The sequence below is a fragment of the Watersipora subatra genome, chromosome 9 (genome assembly GCF_963576615.1).
Source record: "Watersipora subatra chromosome 9, tzWatSuba1.1, whole genome shotgun sequence".
Taxonomy (NCBI): Eukaryota; Metazoa; Bryozoa; class Gymnolaemata; order Cheilostomatida; family Watersiporidae; genus Watersipora; species Watersipora subatra.
Window position 1 is genome coordinate 56,934,086 of NC_088716.1, and position 18,705 is coordinate 56,952,790.

An 18,705-nucleotide genomic window follows, 5' to 3' on the forward strand; every position below is an offset into this window, starting at 1 on the left:
GAAAGATAGGCAAAATTGATCGTGGGTAAAACGCTCAAAAGAAAAAGATGTCTTTTCTTTGAGCATTTCAGCAACGATCAAGTTTTGCCAATGTCAATCTAAAAACGTCCTGGCAATAACATCACCTCAAACAACAAACCAATCTCAAGTGATAGAAAAATCTCTATACTTTTTGATAAAAACGTTTTAAACTTTACATTAGAAGCATTTAATTTGAAACAAGCCATTTGTGCTTTTGATTTATATTATAGTTTGTATATGTTCATGTATCTACTAATAAATAAGTAAATACATGGACTTATGACAGTACTCTGATAACTTGAACACTCTGATAATTCGAACACTTTTGCTCGGTCCCTTGAAGTTTGAGTTATCCGAGTTTCACTGTATATATATATATATATAATACATGTATATATAGTGCATATATGAGTGTAATCACACTTCTAGGTGTGTGATTACACTCATATATATATTATACATGTATATATAGTGTATATATGAGTGTAATCACACTTCTAGGTGTGTGATTACACTCATATATATATTATACATGTATATATAGTGTATATATGAGTGTAATCACACTTCTAGATGTGTGATTACACTCATATATATATTATACATGTATATATAGTGTATATATGAGTGTAATCACACTTCTAGGTGTGTGATTACACTCATATATATATTATACATGTATATATAGTGTATATAAGAGTGTGATCACACACCAAAAAGTGTAACTGCGGACCTATGAGTGTAACCAGATAACCTCAGCACTGTCAGAAATTGTAAGACCACCCAAATATTTTGCTTTTATTTTTGCACTGATGCTGAAGCCATGTTAATTCATTTAGTTACCACATAGCGCACATCATTTGATGCGGACCTTGTTCCTTATTCTAGCATATCAAAACCAGTCTTTCATTCTCCTTTCAAAGCAGAGGTGATAAAATTAATGACATAACTTATCTTTTCAGTGTCTGATAACAAATATTGTTATTAGCAAAACATGATGTCATCATTTTGGGTTCAATGTTCTGCAATTGTCCAGGGTCATGCAGTTTGTTAACGGGGTTAATTCTGCTCATTTGCCTTTTTTGTTACAAAAATTTGTATATAAACTCAGCAAATTGCTGGCAACATCATATGCATCGAAATGGCGCAACCCCCACATCAGAACAGTGATATTTGGTTATCCATTTTCATAAGAATAGACTTTCCCAGTGAAATACTGCCTCAAAGGTTGGATATTCCAAAAGCAAATGTCAAAATTATTAGTAAATGAAGCCTGGAAACCAAAAGACTGGATAAGAGATCTGGAAGAGGAAGCAAACAATCAACTACTAAACACCAGCATCTAACTCTGGTGTGATCTCTCCTCAGACGCTGTCATTCGACAAGCCCTGACTCACGGAGAGTTGAAAGAGTCAGCAGACGTTCATGCGGCTCATTCAAAATCAGAACAATGCTGCTGAAACAAAGCAAGGCAAACAAGAAACTAAAGGTTAACGAGTGATAGAGGAACACAAAACTGAACTAGACAAACCGCAAGTGACATGAACCAAGGAGAAGTAGGAAAAGGTCTGGTATAATGACCAAAGCGCGTTCACAATCCAGAACCACACGGGTAAGATTTATACCTGAAGAAAACCATCTGGAAAATTCAGCCCACAGTGCTTGGTGTCCACTATCCAACAACTGAATAATGTGGCTTAGAAATCCATCGCAACAGGTTGAATCGGTCACCTCAAAATTTGCGAATGAATGATGAATGCTACCTAAAATAAGGATGTGCTGCAGACAAAGATGCTGTCAATTGCCAGAACACTGTTTCAAGTAGATGACTGGGTGTTTCCTTGAGGATAAAGCACCTTGTACATTCATCAGGGATGCAGTGTCAATCATAAGTTGGCCAGCTTAATCTCCAGACCTAGTCCCTATAGAAAACTGTAAGCAAAGGATGTGCTTCATCATGGTAAAAAAAAGTCAACCAGCAAAAGAACGCTGACATACAGGATAATTAGAGCGTGGCACCATATTGCGATCATTAATAATGCGACATCCACTCATCAGCATGCTAAGACATTGTTGTCATCAGCAAGAACAAAGGCTGGCCTACCATCGTTTGATAGCTATGCAGGAACCCTGGTAACACCCAATGACCCTTTCAAGACCTCAAATTATCTCCCATTTTAATTTTGTGGCAGAACTATCACAAAATTAAAATGAAATAGTTAAAAGCATTGCTACACATTGGAAACTTTCTCCATATTATTCGCTAAACAATTCTGCTTCTAATGGTCTACAGTTCATAGTAGCTCCTAGCAAAACTAAGATAGTAAATCATTGCTACCAACAATCGTCTCCTAAAATGTGAAATGGTCTCACAATTTCCAACAGCGCTGTAACCAGATACCTAAGAGCGTAACCATATGAGTAACACAAGTAGCTACGTATCTAGGGGTGCAACCAAATAAATAGGAGCTAGCCAGATAACTAGGTGTGAAACTACAACACTAGGAGTGTAACCACACACTTTTGAGTGTAACCACACACTTTTGAGTGTAACCACACACATTTGAGTGTAACCACACACTTTTGAGTGTAACCACACACTTTTGAGTGTAACCACACACATTTGAGTGTAACCACACATTTATGAGTGTAACCACACACTTTTGAGTGTAACCACACACTTTTGAGTGTAACCACACACTTTTGAGTGTAACCACACACTTTTGAGTGTAACCACACACTTTTGAGTGTAACCATATGTGGGTACCTATGAATGTAATTAGATACCTATGAGTGTAGCCGCAAACTTAGGAGGGTAGCCAGATACCTAGGACAGTTATCACATAGCTAACAGAGAAACCACATACCTGAACGTGTAATCACATATTAACAATGTAGCAACACACAAGCAGAAATAATATAGATACTCACATGTGTAACTAGTGGTGTATCCTCTTCTTGAGTTACTGTAGTAGGAGTGAACTTTCCATTTTCATCATCAGACGATTTAGGACCAGCATCCATTCTAGCAGCCCTATTTAGCACATTGCTAATAGATAACTCCACCTGAGCATGAAGGAAGTTATTCCAAGTGTACTGGAAGAACAAGTCCTGTAAGAGAAGGACAGATGACTACCACGGGCACAAATAAGGAGAGAACTAAAAACTGTTAACACGCGTGACGAGGAAAGTGGTGATTAAAAAATGACCCACCAGTAACCGGTTCATTACATTGTTTTCTATTAGACAAATTTGGAGGTCCTCATCATCCACTGAGAAGAGTGTAGCGAATAGTCTGCAGACCTGTAGCCTCGTGTTTCCTAGCGGAGGGTCTAGCACCCCAATAGTAGTTAGCATCGGTGTCTGACTCTGCAACAAACAAATCAAGGATGTACATCAGTTCACTGGGAGAAACACCATCATCTACAGCTACAGAGACTATCAAAAGGCATCAGCGTTTGATTTGGCTGTCTAGGTAGTCATAGCAACTGAGAATGTCTAATTGATTATAATGGTTCACATCTTTCTGAGCATGACCACGGTTAACAACTTGACACCATGAGATATGGGACACCTGATCAAATAAACCCTTTACTACTTTTACAGCGATATAGTATTCCAAGCATTTTCTAATTTGCCAATCTATTATAGTAAGAGCATTCATTTTACTGACACGTTTGTCCGCTAATAAGATCAATAACGATGATGATGCATCATAGTTGAAATTACTTCATGTCTTGGAATGAATTGTTACAAAACATTTCCACTTATATGAAAGTTACTCATAGATAACATTTACATATGTTTTCTACGAGTCGAACTCCCAGTTTGTTCCCTTTGAGTATCAGTCCATAGATACACTACCATAATGAACTTTAGCGCTTACAAGTTATAGCAGTATTAAGAAGTAAACCATCGCATGAGGTTATATTATTTCAAGTACTAATAGAAATATAGACTCACTGATCATATAAAATTCTATTCACGTCTTTAGGATAATTGGTACACTTTGGACTTTGGTACAATGAACATAACTGATGGCAGTCTGGCGTTAACAAACTAGCACAAACGGTTGAAATAAAACACATCTTCATTTCCTGCTTTAGGTATAAAAGGAAATAACTGCAGAAATGAAATTCAAATAGCATCTCCTGTGAAAACACAGAATGCAGCAATAAAAATATGCATAAGTTAAGACAAGAAAAGCTTTGATTTGTGTCGCATTCTTAAAACCACCTAGTAGTTAGCAGCCGCTCTGCTGCCGAGTCTGGACGAAATTGATGCTTGCAAAAACTACAATAATATTTTAACCCCTCAAAGTAATAAAAAGTAGTCTACTAATCTTCAAGGGCATCAATGAGTCGATTCTCTCCATTTCAGGTATTTCAGGTATAACAGTTACTTTAAAAAGTATGTTAATAAACTTAAGAGTCATAACATCTTTTTACAAAACAACATCTAGACCAAGTTTTTATCCAATTCACAAATTGTAGGAATTAAAACAAGAAATGAGTTCAAAATGCTTTGAACTCACTTTGAACTTTTGAACTGATAGACACGAATGTGAGCGGAGAATGTTTGGAAAACGTGTCATACCTGAGGTGGCTTGCTAAGAATGGCCGCTAACTGAGCGATCCGAGGTTTGACAGCACTCAATACGTGCATGGTTGCCTTCCCCATTCTCTCTAATTCAACTTGAGGTAAAGGCTCAATACAGCCTTCAGGCCTGCAGCAGAAGCACGCATTTGTGAAAAATTTCTCTTCCCGATCTCTCTCTCTTAATTATGTGATAAATAACATACGCAATACAATACTCATGACATACGCTTCCTATGGTTTTATATATAGGTTTTGTACTCCATTGCTCAGTGCTATTTTCGGCTTGCATAGCGTGGAGGCATCACAATCTTGGTTTGCAAATTACTCTGAACACGCAGGTATAGATATGACTTATGAATGGCAAGAAATGGCAGCGATATCCAAGTTGTCTGTGATGCAATAAACTAGTGACCGATATCATCTACACAAGCCTCGATGCCTCATCCTATCACACATAAATGCTAAAGGAAATCTGTAAAAGCGAATCCTTTATTGGCTCAACTGGCACCAGAATTGGTAACATATTTTTTCTACATGTTGTTATCAAGGAAAACTGCTAGATGTATAGGACAAGTCTAAAAACTGATTTTCATGGACAGCTATCTAAACATTAGAAATTGTCAGTCTCGATAAAATGATTTATTTACAGAAGACACACCTCTCTCTGGATAAGAGCCAAGACCACATATTTTGAAACCGTTGACTAATAAATTTTTAGAATTGACAAATTCAAATGAATAATTGCAAATCATTGCAACCTTACAGAAATTGGTAGAAATAATTGTTATTTAAAAATATATTAACTAAGATTAGAGATTAGAAAGAGGACTGAATGAACTCTCCAGAGAGAATGTGATGGGGCTAATCATCGATTTACTACCATTTCCCTTTCGTCGAGCCAACCAATCAAACATGACTTTAGGGAAGGAATTGTTCTGCTAGGACTATTATTTATAGTATCATTATACATGAAAATCCAAGGCTAGAAAATCATGGTCAAACAACCTTTAAATTTGGTGCAACAAATAGACTTTCACTCTCGAACGTTTAAATGGTGACATGGTTCAAGAAAGAAGCACATTCTAAGTATCATTTATCATGTAGCTAATACAGAATTATTACATGATTACAAGAGATCTTTTGTTTGATAGATTCACTAAGGATTTTCCATATGTACATGTATAGGATCTTTAAGGAAACAATGAGACCCTGTACGCCAAGGAGAGGTACAGGACAGTAATTCAAAAGTTCACAGTGCCTATGATATACACGGGACATCAGAAACCATTGACATTTCAATAAGGGTTCCTTTGACTATTCTGCATGTACCCCAGAGGGGTACATGCAGAATAGCCTGGGGTACAGATATATTTATCTGTACAGATAAATATATCTTCATATATTATACATATTTCTTTGATGTATTCATCTATACCCCTAGAGGGGTACAGATGAATACATCAAAGAAATATCTCTCAATGGGTGATGGCATTATGTTTGCGAGTTGCTTTAAACGATTTGCAATCTACATGGTAATTACTTTATCAATTGAGGGACCACCGACGGACAAATCCAATAGTAACATTTTTTAGCAATCACCTAACATGTTGGTTATAAAGCAAATGTTGGATTACTATAGCCTTCAAACATTTACTATTTATAATCTACTCGGTCACGGTCTTTAATGATGGATCGAGAGGTATGGGCATATTCCCTGTCAACAATGCCTTCCCAACTCTGTTATCACAGACCTATGTACAATCTTGTAGCTCAATCAACACAAAAACTAATGTAACTCTTTTTCAATTGGGCTTACACACATACCCCATTCCATATAATAAGAGAATCTGAAACAACTCTCAGGGCTGCTTCAAGGTTCCCCGCGTGCGTGTGTTTGAATTCAAACCGCAAACCCTTTGCAAATGTGAGAGAATTGTGGTAGGTTTTTGCTACAGTTGGGGTAGACGAGGTAAGACAATAACTTAATCGGTAGGTCTGTCGACAGCGGATACAATCAGAAGGGACAATACGTCATTATAAGCTGAGACCCTAATAATAATATGTTAATGTTTGTAGGCTTTCCATATAACAGACATGCTAAGCGTAACCAATAGAGCAATTCATGTACCAGAGTGATGCGTATCACCCAACTCATTCAACGATATGTTTTAATACTTTGTCATTCTGACTCCTCTGAGGTCGGCGCAAGAAATCCAAAAGCACCGAACGTTCAAAAGTATTGCAAATGTCTTAAGGGCGCAATTAAATAACAAAGTCCACAATATACAAGAATGCTACAATATGCAATAAGAACAGACAATTCAACAAGAAAACATAACTCAGGTCATGGATGTGGTGCATATCAAAGCAAACACCATAAAGCAGTTTTTGATAGTGAGAGTTTACTAGGAGCTCATATTAGTCAAGGAAAGAACAGATGAGACAAGAGAAAAGTGCGGGTACAAAACAGGAAGTATGAGGAGGCGGTATAGAATATATAAGATGGTTTACACTCTCTACTGCTAAAACTACAAGCACCCTTCTCAATAGCAACCGTATTCAAAATGGATAAATCCTGGTACATACTAACTGTTCAAAATTAGATCCCGGGACTATGCATGGGCACACACAGATTGTTGATTACACACATTCAATATAGGTAAGATATATTTTTATACATGTACATGTGTATATCATTACAAGCCATACAAGCCATAATCTAGACAGTGAGCATGAATGTAGCGTGTTATCTCTCCAGCCCGTATACAGCGGACCCTCGACATACGATTTTAAATTCGTTCCAGTGTTGGCATCGTAAGACGAAAATGTAGAGATAGGTATAGAAACCCCTCTATAATACTACTTTAATTATCTAATGCAAAAAACCTGGTAAAAATCATCACAATTTTATAGACATACAGTACATATTAAAAACAGTAACAAAATAATATGTTAACCTTAGTAACTATAGTTAGCTAAAGTAACTTTAGTGTATTTAGTGGTTATGATCTGTAATAAAATGTAACATTGCAATGTACTATGTTCAGTTAGTACCGTAGGGAGCTCTTACCTTCGAGACAGACATATCACATATGTTTTGAATTTAACTTAAATGAATTTAGCTTACTAAATACAGTTTAGTAAGCTAAATTCATTCATTACAGTATTATAATACTAAAGCTAAGTTTTAGTATATAATTTTAATTATTTTACTAAACTTCAACATTGCCATCGGCTAAAAGTTTATCCGGTTTCGTTTTCATTATAACTAATAACAATAATAATAACATAAGGAATAATAAGTAATAATAATTATAACTAATAACGAATAAAGCTGAATTGAGAGATTTCGAGAATCGCGTCTCTTTCATGCATTGTGAGAGAGATTTCGATGAATAGCATATCGGCATATTCGTTATTCCGACATATTCAGCACACCGACTGCCAAATTTGAACTTTGAGAGAAATTTAGGTTGATATCTTATGGACGAAAAATATTTCGTATGGCGAGGGTGAAAGACATCATGCTCAACATCGTAAGGCGAAAAAATCGTATAACAGGGCCATCTTAACCTGAGGGTACACTGTATATTTTGATGTATATGTTAACACCTCTAAAAATACATGGTGCAATGCTCTGAACATACCCATACCATACCCATACCATACATATACGGAACATGTATTCTTTATTAGACAACTAAATCTTTTATCAGACAAGATAATATTAGCAGGCAGAATATTATGTACATAATGCATTTGTAAATATAGGTAAACACAATACGTGCATTTATACATAATGAAATATATGCGCACTGCACACCTACATTATAATCTGTATATTATGTATATACGCGTATAATACATTTAAGTACATACTAAGTTTATTAGCAATATATATGACGAATTAAACTAAGAACATAATACACACATTGTGTGCACACATGTAATGTACATACCGTAAATTCCGGCGCGCATTAGTCGAGGTCTAAAGTTTAGTTCAAAATCCTTGTTTTGATATGTACCTGCTGTATAAGTCGACCCTTCTCTGGCTCAAATCTCTTGATCGCTAATAGTTCAGCTGGCATAAAAGTAGGGCGATGTGTAGCTGAGGAAATGGCATTAAAAACGCCAATGTTTTTGGTACCATTGGCAATACAACCATTACCAAAAGAACGAGAGAAGGGATATCTAGTGAAGACTACAAAGCAGGAAAGACAGCACTTAACCATCGTACTGGCCCGCTTCACCAATAGAATGAAACTGCCGTCTCTGATAATACGCATTTGAGAGAAAAGCAATCTCGCAAAACAGATTTCTGTAGAAAATCATGATTTATGTACAAGTAAAAGGATGGTTGGATGATAGTGGTAGTGTCAAACAAATTACGAAAATGTGGGCTTGTTAGCAGATACTACGAAAAAAAGCATTAAATTAGAACACGTTATTTCAGAAGAAAATCCTAGCGATGATAATTTGAATGGTGAAGAATAGGACTTTGTGTTTGATTCATCTCATGATAATCAGGATTACTAGTATGTTACTATTTTATAAATAAATTCCCGTGTCATTTCATGTAATTTTTAGTTGCGGTTTTTTGAAGTTGAATTTTACTAGAATTCCTGACATAAAAAACGTTACCACTGTACAATTCGAATATGGATTTTTGGGCTTGAAATTTGGTATTAAATTTTCGCCTTCTCGATACACTAGAATTTACGGTATTTTTAGACACCAACAATATAATAACAAATGTGTAGTGTGAAAATATAATAATGGAAGCACATATAAGATCTATTATATAATGTATAGGAGTATATAATACATACATAGCGGGTGTGTAATGCACATACAGTCACACGAGCACACAATAACGCGAGCACACACAATTAAATGAGCACGCCTCAATGCGTGCATAAGCAATAATATGATAACACACAATTGGAGCCATACATAACGACAAGCACACACAATAATGTGAGCACACACACACCAACCTGGACACACACACACACACGTACGCACGCACACACACAACGCAAGCATGTATGAAGATGCATATTACAAGCGCATGAGGATTGAAGCGACTTATAGTGGAGAGGAGAAAGGCTTGGCATGGTGACTAGGTAGGAGCACTTACAGGGGTCGCCAGTCGTCAAATGAAGATCTGGAAATAGACAAGTGAGACACTCTCGAATGCAACAAGGAATACAGGTTTGGTGCAAGGTGACATGCAACAGGAAGTAGATAGCATATAGGGCACATCATGTGACAGCAATGTCTTATTACTAGTATAAAGAATAACAAACAGGGTGCAAGTGAGCAAATATCGGAGAATATCTAACATTGCATTAGCTGAACAAATCTAAATTGGGGGAAGATTAGACTCCACAGAAGCTCAGCTAATTATTTGGTAAAATATCCAAAATCAATATAAACTTTGCAATTGCCTAAACAGTCACACATCTACACATCTTACGTATATTTTACGTATATTTTACGTATATTTTACGTATATTTTACGTATATACACCATATGGTGATTGTTGAGACTAAATGTGACGTGAAACTGTTTTTATAGAAATGATAAAAAAGCAGGCATACTTAGACTAGTTCACTCATTTTCAGTTTCTGATTAGTTAAATTTTGACAAAATCCTTATAATGACCCTCAACTGAAAAAATGTGAATTTTTTAATGATCGTCACTGATTTTGAAAAGAATGTTTCCTCGTAATTATTGATTGTTAACGATCTACTTATAACTGTATTTCAGCGAGATAACTATTCTTCGATAACAAGGTGAATGCGTTGAACCGAAAAATTTTAAAGCTTGGTTTTTACACATCTCCAATGGCTTACAGTATCATAGTGATGGTATGGCGCAATGTTCATAAAATCCATTCTTATTAATTGCATACACAATATGTTCTCCTACGTGTCAACAAACCAACTGCTTCACTCACTCCACATTATTACCATGCTAAGATATTATCCTGTTTTCCATAATTGTTGCCACTGCTTGTTGCGTGTATAACCTTGACCGACACTAAGTTTGGATATAAGAATACGATTACAATGTAAACTCGATCGAATGAGAGGCATAGCCCTTGTTTCCTTTCCAGAAATGTTCAACTAATCAAACCCCCTTTTAAAAATACTGTGTTCCAAGTATGGCAGCCTAGGAGATGCCTAAACCCAGGCTTGTGTTAGAATGAGAATGCTTTTATATTCCAAAACATTCCTCGATGCAATGGTGGGTATAGCACATGAATATGTGACATGTTTGATGGTTTTATATTAGTATATTCCGTGGCATCAACTCGCAAGTTGAGAAAATATGTCGCGAATAAAAAAGAAATGTAGAAAAGCGATATTTACAGTCACCTGTTACCAAATACTGTACAAGTTTACTTCTTATTAAATATACATATACTAACAGAAGAAAGTACTGCATTACAACGACACTCGGGATCTCCCAAAATTTATTATAGACAGGTTCACGAGGACTAAAATATTTTGGGAGATGTTGGGATCTCGCATCTATTTAACACATACGAGATAACTAATACAGAATGAACAACTCTAGGCAAAGGAACTTACTCACTAGCACTGACCGGAGACAATAAATTTTGATGATAAACAGATAATATGACGGTCTGACAGAAAGTCTTACAATAATGTAAATAAAATACATACATTTGCCTCCTATACTCCAATATGGTCTGTATGACAAGTAGTCCATTTGTGATGACAGACTCGCTAGATGGTGTGTGTTCTAGCATATTACTAAGAAGGTCTCCGATCAACCTCTCACTAAAATATATCGCGCAAGCTAATTGCCAGTGTTTGGGAACCTGCTACCAGCAACATTCCAAAGAGCAAAGCGCGATAGAGGCCACAATACTGTTGAAAATGCAACCAGCTTCATGGATTTCCTACCGGAGAGTCAAACGTAACTTGTTGCTACAGCTTCAAAGTTGCTTCAAACACGCTACTACAGCTTGTTGCCATGTGTTGGTTTGTTAGGCAAAGAAAAAACTGTGCCTGTGGAGTAAAAAGGAGAGACAAGAGTGTTAAGTAGTAAGGAGGACTTGAGAGTATGGGAATATGGAAGGCTTTTATATTGGCAGTACAGTCATACTTCTAGATATGAATGCCCAACGTGCGAGAAACTCGAGATACGAGCTGACTTTTTAGCAAGTTTTTTCCATGAGATTCGAGTAATTTGTGAGCTACGAGCTGGTTCTCGATGGCCAATAACGACACTACATGGCCGAGCGTGGGAGAGCAGCATAGGCCCGTCTTTCTCCTCAAATTGGTTAAAAAAGTTTTTAAAAGGTTGGCTAAGAACTATAGTGAATGTGAGAGAGGCAAAAGCACCTAACCGGAAACATACTAAAAAATATGATGGCAAAATCAAAGTAAGTTTTGTGAAAGATTAAAACTTGGCTTTAATTGTGTGTTTAGTAGAATAAATTCGCTGAGGATAAATTCAAAGTATCTTTAATGTGAAGTCACAAAAGTTTCATGCACCGAACGCATTGCTTTCAAGTCTCTCAGACCGCCGTTATCCACAACGTCTGTCTCGAAGGTAAAAACTCCATACAGTAGTGTACATAGTGATGTTACATTTTATTGCAGATCATAATAACTAAATAAGCATTTGTTACTTTGCTATCGTAGGTATTGAATTAGAAGCACATTTTTTCACGGGAATAACCTGTTTAGTTTGCTTTTCATCATACGGTAATTGATTAATTTGTACTCAGTTATTTTATATAGGAAATAGTGCCTCGAGATACGAGTAAATTGGCATACGAGCTCAGTTCTAAAACACATTAAGCTCATGTCAAGGTATGACTGTACTGTATTCGTTTTGAAATTATTGACGGCAATTTTAAATTTATGAATGTTGATTTTAGCTGCTGCAGATTTATACAAATGCTGAGCCAGCACATAATGGATTACAGCAGATATAGCGTAAGTAAACGTTTTACATAATTCCACTTGATGTAAAGAATTTATGTAAAGTCATTGCTTCGTATTACATAAGAAATTCCAGGTAACAAAGCACCAAGTCGGTACATGTTCCCGTATTCCATTTGAATAATAATAAAAATATTGTTTACTCTCTTGCTGCCCTTGGGTTGCTGCCCTTGGGTTGCTGCCCTTGGGTTGCTGCCCTTGGGAGAGAAACGGCGAGTACGGATATCTCTGTTGTATATTCTAGTACCCTGGCTCTAGTGTGCTGTCATAGATCGTAGAGGCATGCCAATAAAGCTATGAGAATAAGTAGGTGCACAATTATTCAGAAATAAAGTGAACCCTCACCATATGATTTTAATTTGTTCCAGTGTTGGCATCGTAAGGCGAAGATTTCGTAAAGTGTGGCATAGAAACCCATAGTAAATATTTAATGCAAACACCCCTAGGTGAAAATCGTCAAAATTTTATACACATACTGTACACACTAAAAATAAGTAACAAAATAATATGTTAACCTTCGTAACTATAGTTTCCTACAGTAACTTTAGTCTATTAGTGGTTATGATCTGCAATAACAAGTAACATCAATGTACTATGTGCAGTACATACCTTAGGAAGTTCTTACCTTCAAGGTAAACGTATAGAACAAACGTTGAATTTAACTTAAATGAATTTAACTTACTAAACACATACTTAACGCTAAGTTTTAGTATATATTTTTAACTATTTTACTGAACCTCAACTTTTTCATCGCTAAAATTTTATCACCTATCATCGGTTTGTGGTTTCGTTTTCACAATAACTAATAACGCCGAAATGAGCGAAATCGAACATTGTGTCTCTTTCAGCCTTTGTTAGAGGGATTTTGGCGAATAGCATTTGTGTCATGATCACAGAAACCATGGTCAAGTCGTTATTAATAGATTTAGAGTTATCTGCATTAACAGAAGTAGAAAATTCTCAGTTATTTTGCAAAGAGAACTTTGATTCTAGCTTAAATACAGCAGATTTTATGGTCAATAAACTGCATGCACGTTTACCATCAGTGCGAAAACATAGTTCCGAGAAAACTGGTGTTAAAGTCTGAGAAACGAGAACCGATGCACAGTTTTGTTTACATTTCAAAACGTCATAGCAACCAATATTAAGAGGTTGTGATATTCATCTAGATTTCTGTCTTTATATCAAAAACATTATGCTGAATTAATAAATCTAAACAGATTTTGGCTGGTTGTCATAGAAATGGCTGTATATCTATAAGAAAATGTATTACCTAATTTTGCAGATATTAAAAACGGCTTGGCAGTGCCGCGATATTGAGTACAACCGTAGTATGATCAACAAAATGTTAAAACAATAATAACAGTAACATATTGCCCATCATCGGTCACTCTATACTTTGATCTTGCAAATTCGAATAATTTTCTTATAATCAAATCTTATAAAATCGAATAATTATTCTTATAACTAAATATTGTAAAAATCTTATAAGAATGGTTAGGAATATACCACGGTCATTCCCTTTATTTACACTGCTTTTGGTATTAGTGGGAATACCCAAGTACTCATTATAAGTGTTCAAAATGTCAGAATTATCCTTCAAATCGGCAAAAAAGAAACGATTACGTTTTTCAGACGCCATTTTTTAGTACTTCCTGTTTAGCATAGCAACGGTTTTAAGGGTTTTTTTCTGAGGTTTTAAGACATTTATTATCTAAACCGACTTCAGATACAAAAAGATCACGCTTTGATTGGTCCAGAAGCACGTGCTACAAAAATCCTTTCCAAATTTATAAATTCAGTTAGTGGAACTTTAAAGTCGAATAACTCAACTTCGTGATTTGCGACTTAACCATGGTTTTTGTGACCGCGACCCATATAGGCATATTTCTTATTTCGGTGTAATCACCAAACCGACTGCCAAATTTGAATTCCGGATAAATTTGTGTCGATTTCGCATGGCGAAAAATATTTCGTATGGAGGTGAAAAATCAGCTTGTTCTACATCACATAGCGACAAAATTGTATTTTAGACAAATTCTATTTTTTTGCATCATATACTTTGTTTAAAAAAGTGAACAAAAAATTGCTTTAGATTGACATCAAGGCATGTGGGTCCCTTGAATTTACTGTGAAATTACTGTAGACATGGATCCTAAAGCAAGTGAAGTGATAACAAAAAAGTGGTCCATACAAACCAATAATACCACAGTTACTGTAAAGTAATTAAATAAAAAAGGTAAACTTAGTTTTTCCCTTTTTGATGAGCCAAAGTGGTAAGCTTGGGAAGCTCTTGCAACGGATTAGGCAATTTATATGTACTTATATAAAAAGGATTACTCACATCATGGGGATGTCTACTATATATAGGAAGTTTGTGCTGATTCGCAGCTTAAAAGACCTTGCTGGAATGCTACACAAATTAAATGAAACCTCATTAACCATTTGAATGAAGCATCCTAAAGGCGTGGTCACACGAGCACCGAACCGACGTAGGATCAGTTCGGAGGCTGGTTCGGTTCGTGGCACATGTCACACGGCCACCGAAGTAACTTCGCTTCTTAGATCCAATACGTATAGAGACAGGACACGGTTTCATTAGTAGTTTTTATGTATTTGAGTTAAATATTTCTATTGTAAACAAAAAACTTTGAGGAACTATTATAAATCATAATTACACAGCAGATTTATCAGAAGATCGTTCAGCTGCTCAAAATAAATCACTCGATACAAAGATTTTGCTAACCCTTCCCATCAACATAATTATATTTTTTTAATAACATATGAATGTTTTTCTATGCTGAGTACATAACAAACAAAAACAGTCTTTATCATAGTACTGTGGTTTTACATAAATAAATCAGTCAACGATAGTTCATCAGGATGAATATGACTCATTACTTATATTCTACACGAAAGAAAATCACAACCATTCCCTTACATTTATGCAAAACTTAAGTGCAACATCTTACATTTATGCAACCCAATCACAAGTCCGGGTGAACCTTGTCGTAAATTGCTTCATGTTGTTTATTTAACGAAATAAAAGTATCGTCCCATTTCTTTTTTAACTTTACTCACACGCACGTAAGAAGAAATGTGACGCGTGCTCGCTAGAATTCTAGAATTTTAACCAGCCAATAAGAGCAAGGGTTCGGCACGAAATTTCGAGCAGTGCCGAAATAGTTCGTTTCGGCCAGAAATGTCCTCAGCCGAACTTTTTAGAGCTGAAAACGACGTCGTTTTGCGTCATTTAGTTCGGTTCGGTGCCCGTGTGACCACGGCTTTAGTTGACCGGCTTTGTGTTGTGTAATGCCCTAGCGGTCTCCTGGTCAAGGAGACGTACACAGCAATGTCTTGTGAATACATTTTGTAATGGTTGTGTCTGCCTTTTATAAAGATACAAGGAGAGTCCGCAGTAGCCAAAGAAAATGCAAATACCTTTCGATGATGTCAAGTAGAGGGTCTGCCTGAGGTACTTCACTGCCAAGTTGCTCCCTGCCGAACCTGACAATATCACATAGAACACTCGCAGCGTTGTAGTGATCCTCATCATCCTTATCTTTATGAATAAGTCCAACTAACTTTGGTACGAGCGCCTGTTCATCCATCCACTAGAAAACGCACTATAAGTGCACATGTTGGTGAGAAAAAGGTGTGGAGATTTGCAAATAAAAGCGGGTCTCAATAATACTTACTTTGAGTATTTTAGCCTTAGTTTCATACATGGGTTCATAGGTGACGAGCCGCATAAGCAAGTCCATGATAGCAGAAGTGCCAATGTGTGAAAGAAGATTGCCAAGGAAATCATCTTTAGAGGTGAGATAGTCAAAAAGCTGCAAAAGAAAGACTACTTAATCAGGAAAGCGCTGTAGATCTGTAGGATGAAACTTAGGAAAAAGATTTCAATCGGACTTACATAGTCTGCTTTTCGAAGAAGCAATAGTCCGAGTACTTTGGTGAAGAAGCTGGCTAGGAGAGGATTGAGTTGTTCATTGCGCAACATAAACGCATAGATTTTGTCTATGAGAATGTTATCTTCTACAAGTTTATCTAAGATCTGTGATACGTCGGATGTCAGCAGTTCACAGGCAATATTTGGATATCTGCAATACAAGTCACCAGCCATGACTCGCACTGGGCAAGTGCCAATGATCAAAGGTGAGAGAGATATATATACAGTGTATATACAGACAAACTTAACGCACAGGGCAATAAGAGAGATAGATATAGCATAGAAGGAATAGAGACAGGAAATCCCAATAATGAATCAATAAAGAGCTACTACAAATGCATTAGTAAAAAAAAACTAGGGAACTACTGAAGAAGTCTTTCTACTCCACAGCCCCAAGGTGATTGTACAAGTAACCTACAGTTACTTGTTCAACGAAATAGTGTAAGTAACTCTTTCGCTGTGATAAAACTGGTACTACACAAAGAATGATGTATGACAACTGAACAATTTTCACCGATGACCAGAACTGCGATGTCATTGAAAAAAAATGACATTCAAATGACAAGTGTTTTATGCTGAACCAATTATAGATTGATGTTTTAGATATGCCATAATTTGCGAAGCAGATGAAAATTCATTTTTGGCAATTTATTATTTGCTCTGGGTAATCATTTCAAAAAGTAAAAAACACACTATCCAGCATAAAGCCTTTATGAATGGTTGCCATGTAAACACACCTTTAGCAATTGATCGCACCAATTCAACGTACTACCAAAAATTTAAGTAAAACTCACCGAAAAACTATTTTATCATTTAGTTTTACATTTCAGAATGAGCAAACAACTGGATAATGAATCCGGTTTGAAATCATAATAACTCCAGACAAGCTGGTGCGTGTGCATGGAACATACACAGAAGGCGGTGGTCTTTTTGTATGTACATGTAAAATTGGCATTAATAATTTCAAACTACAGTCATACCTTGACATTCGAGTGTGCCAACATATGAGAAAACTGAGAGGCGAGGATAACTTTGAGCAGTTTTGTTGCTTGGAGATGCAAGACAAATTTGAGATACAAGTATACGAGACGGTTCTCGATGCGATCGCTAGGTAGTCGAGTATGGAAGAAGCCGCTTACAAGAACAGCATCACTCAGGTATTCTTGTCTAGATCAGTTTGAAGAGTCTTAAAAAGACCGGCTAGGCGTAAAGACAAAAGTGAGTATAAAAGCGAGACAAAAAGAGTATGGTGAGAAAAAGACGAAACATACGAAATGAAAATAAAAACTAAATTAGAATCAAGTTAAGAGTAGTGTAAGGTTAACACTTATTTTCAAATATGTGTATAGTATGTGTATAGTAAGTATGTGTATAGTAAGTATGCGTATAGCAAGTATGCGTATAGTAAGTATGCGTATAGTATGTGTATAGTAAGTATGTGTATAGTATGTGTATAGTAAGTATGTGTATAGTATGTGTATAGTAAGTATGTGTATAGTATGCATATAGTAAGTATGCGTATAGTAAGTATGCATATAGTAAGTATGTGTATAGTAAGTATGTGTATAGTATGTGTATAGTAAGTATGCGTATAGTATGTGTATAGTAAGTATGTGTATAGTATGCGTATAGTAAGTATGTGTATAGTAAGTATGTGTATAGTATGTGTATAGTATGTGTATAGTATGTGTATAGTAAGTATGTGTATAGCAAGTATGCATATAGCAAGTATGTGTATAGTAAGTATGTGTATAGTATGTGTATAGTAAGTATGCGTATAGTAAGTATGTGTATAGTAAGTATGTGTATAGTAAGTATGTGTATAGTATGTGTATAGTAAGTATGCGTATAGTAAGTATGCATATAGCAAGTATGCATATAGCAAGTATGCGTATAGTAAGTATGTGTATAGTATGCATATAGTAAGTATGCGTATAGTAAGTATGCATATAGCAAGTATGCATATAGTAAGTATGCGTATAGTAAGTATGCATATAGCAAGTATGCGTATAGTAAGTATGTGTATAGTATGTGTATAGTAAGTATGCGTATAGTAAGTATGCATATAGCAAGTATGCGTATAGTAAGTATGCATATAGCAAGTATGCATATAGCAAGTATGCGTATAGTAAGTATGTGTATA

General features: G+C 35.9%; 1 protein-coding gene across 3 annotated transcripts in view; it reads right to left on the reverse strand.

The window, feature by feature from the left end:
* LOC137404377 (serine/threonine-protein phosphatase 6 regulatory subunit 3-like) overlaps positions 1–18,705 on the reverse strand; it is a 43,349-nt gene that overhangs the window by 17,935 nt on the left and 6,709 nt on the right. For 2 of the 3 annotated variants that reach the window (XM_068090576.1, XM_068090574.1), the window contains exons 5-12: positions 16,527–16,713; positions 16,306–16,443; positions 16,049–16,221; positions 11,318–11,434; positions 9,761–9,787; positions 4,618–4,747; positions 3,235–3,390; positions 2,953–3,132 (exon numbers count right to left, since the gene is read on the reverse strand). In XM_068090576.1, coding sequence (XP_067946677.1) covers positions 2,953–3,132; positions 3,235–3,390; positions 4,618–4,747; positions 9,761–9,787; positions 11,318–11,434; positions 16,049–16,221; positions 16,306–16,443; positions 16,527–16,713 — 1,108 coding nt within the window. The remainder of the gene's footprint in view (positions 1–2,952; positions 3,133–3,234; positions 3,391–4,617; positions 4,748–9,760; positions 9,788–11,317; positions 11,435–16,048; positions 16,222–16,305; positions 16,444–16,526; positions 16,714–18,705) is intronic. The other variant, XM_068090575.1, reaches the window with a different exon arrangement.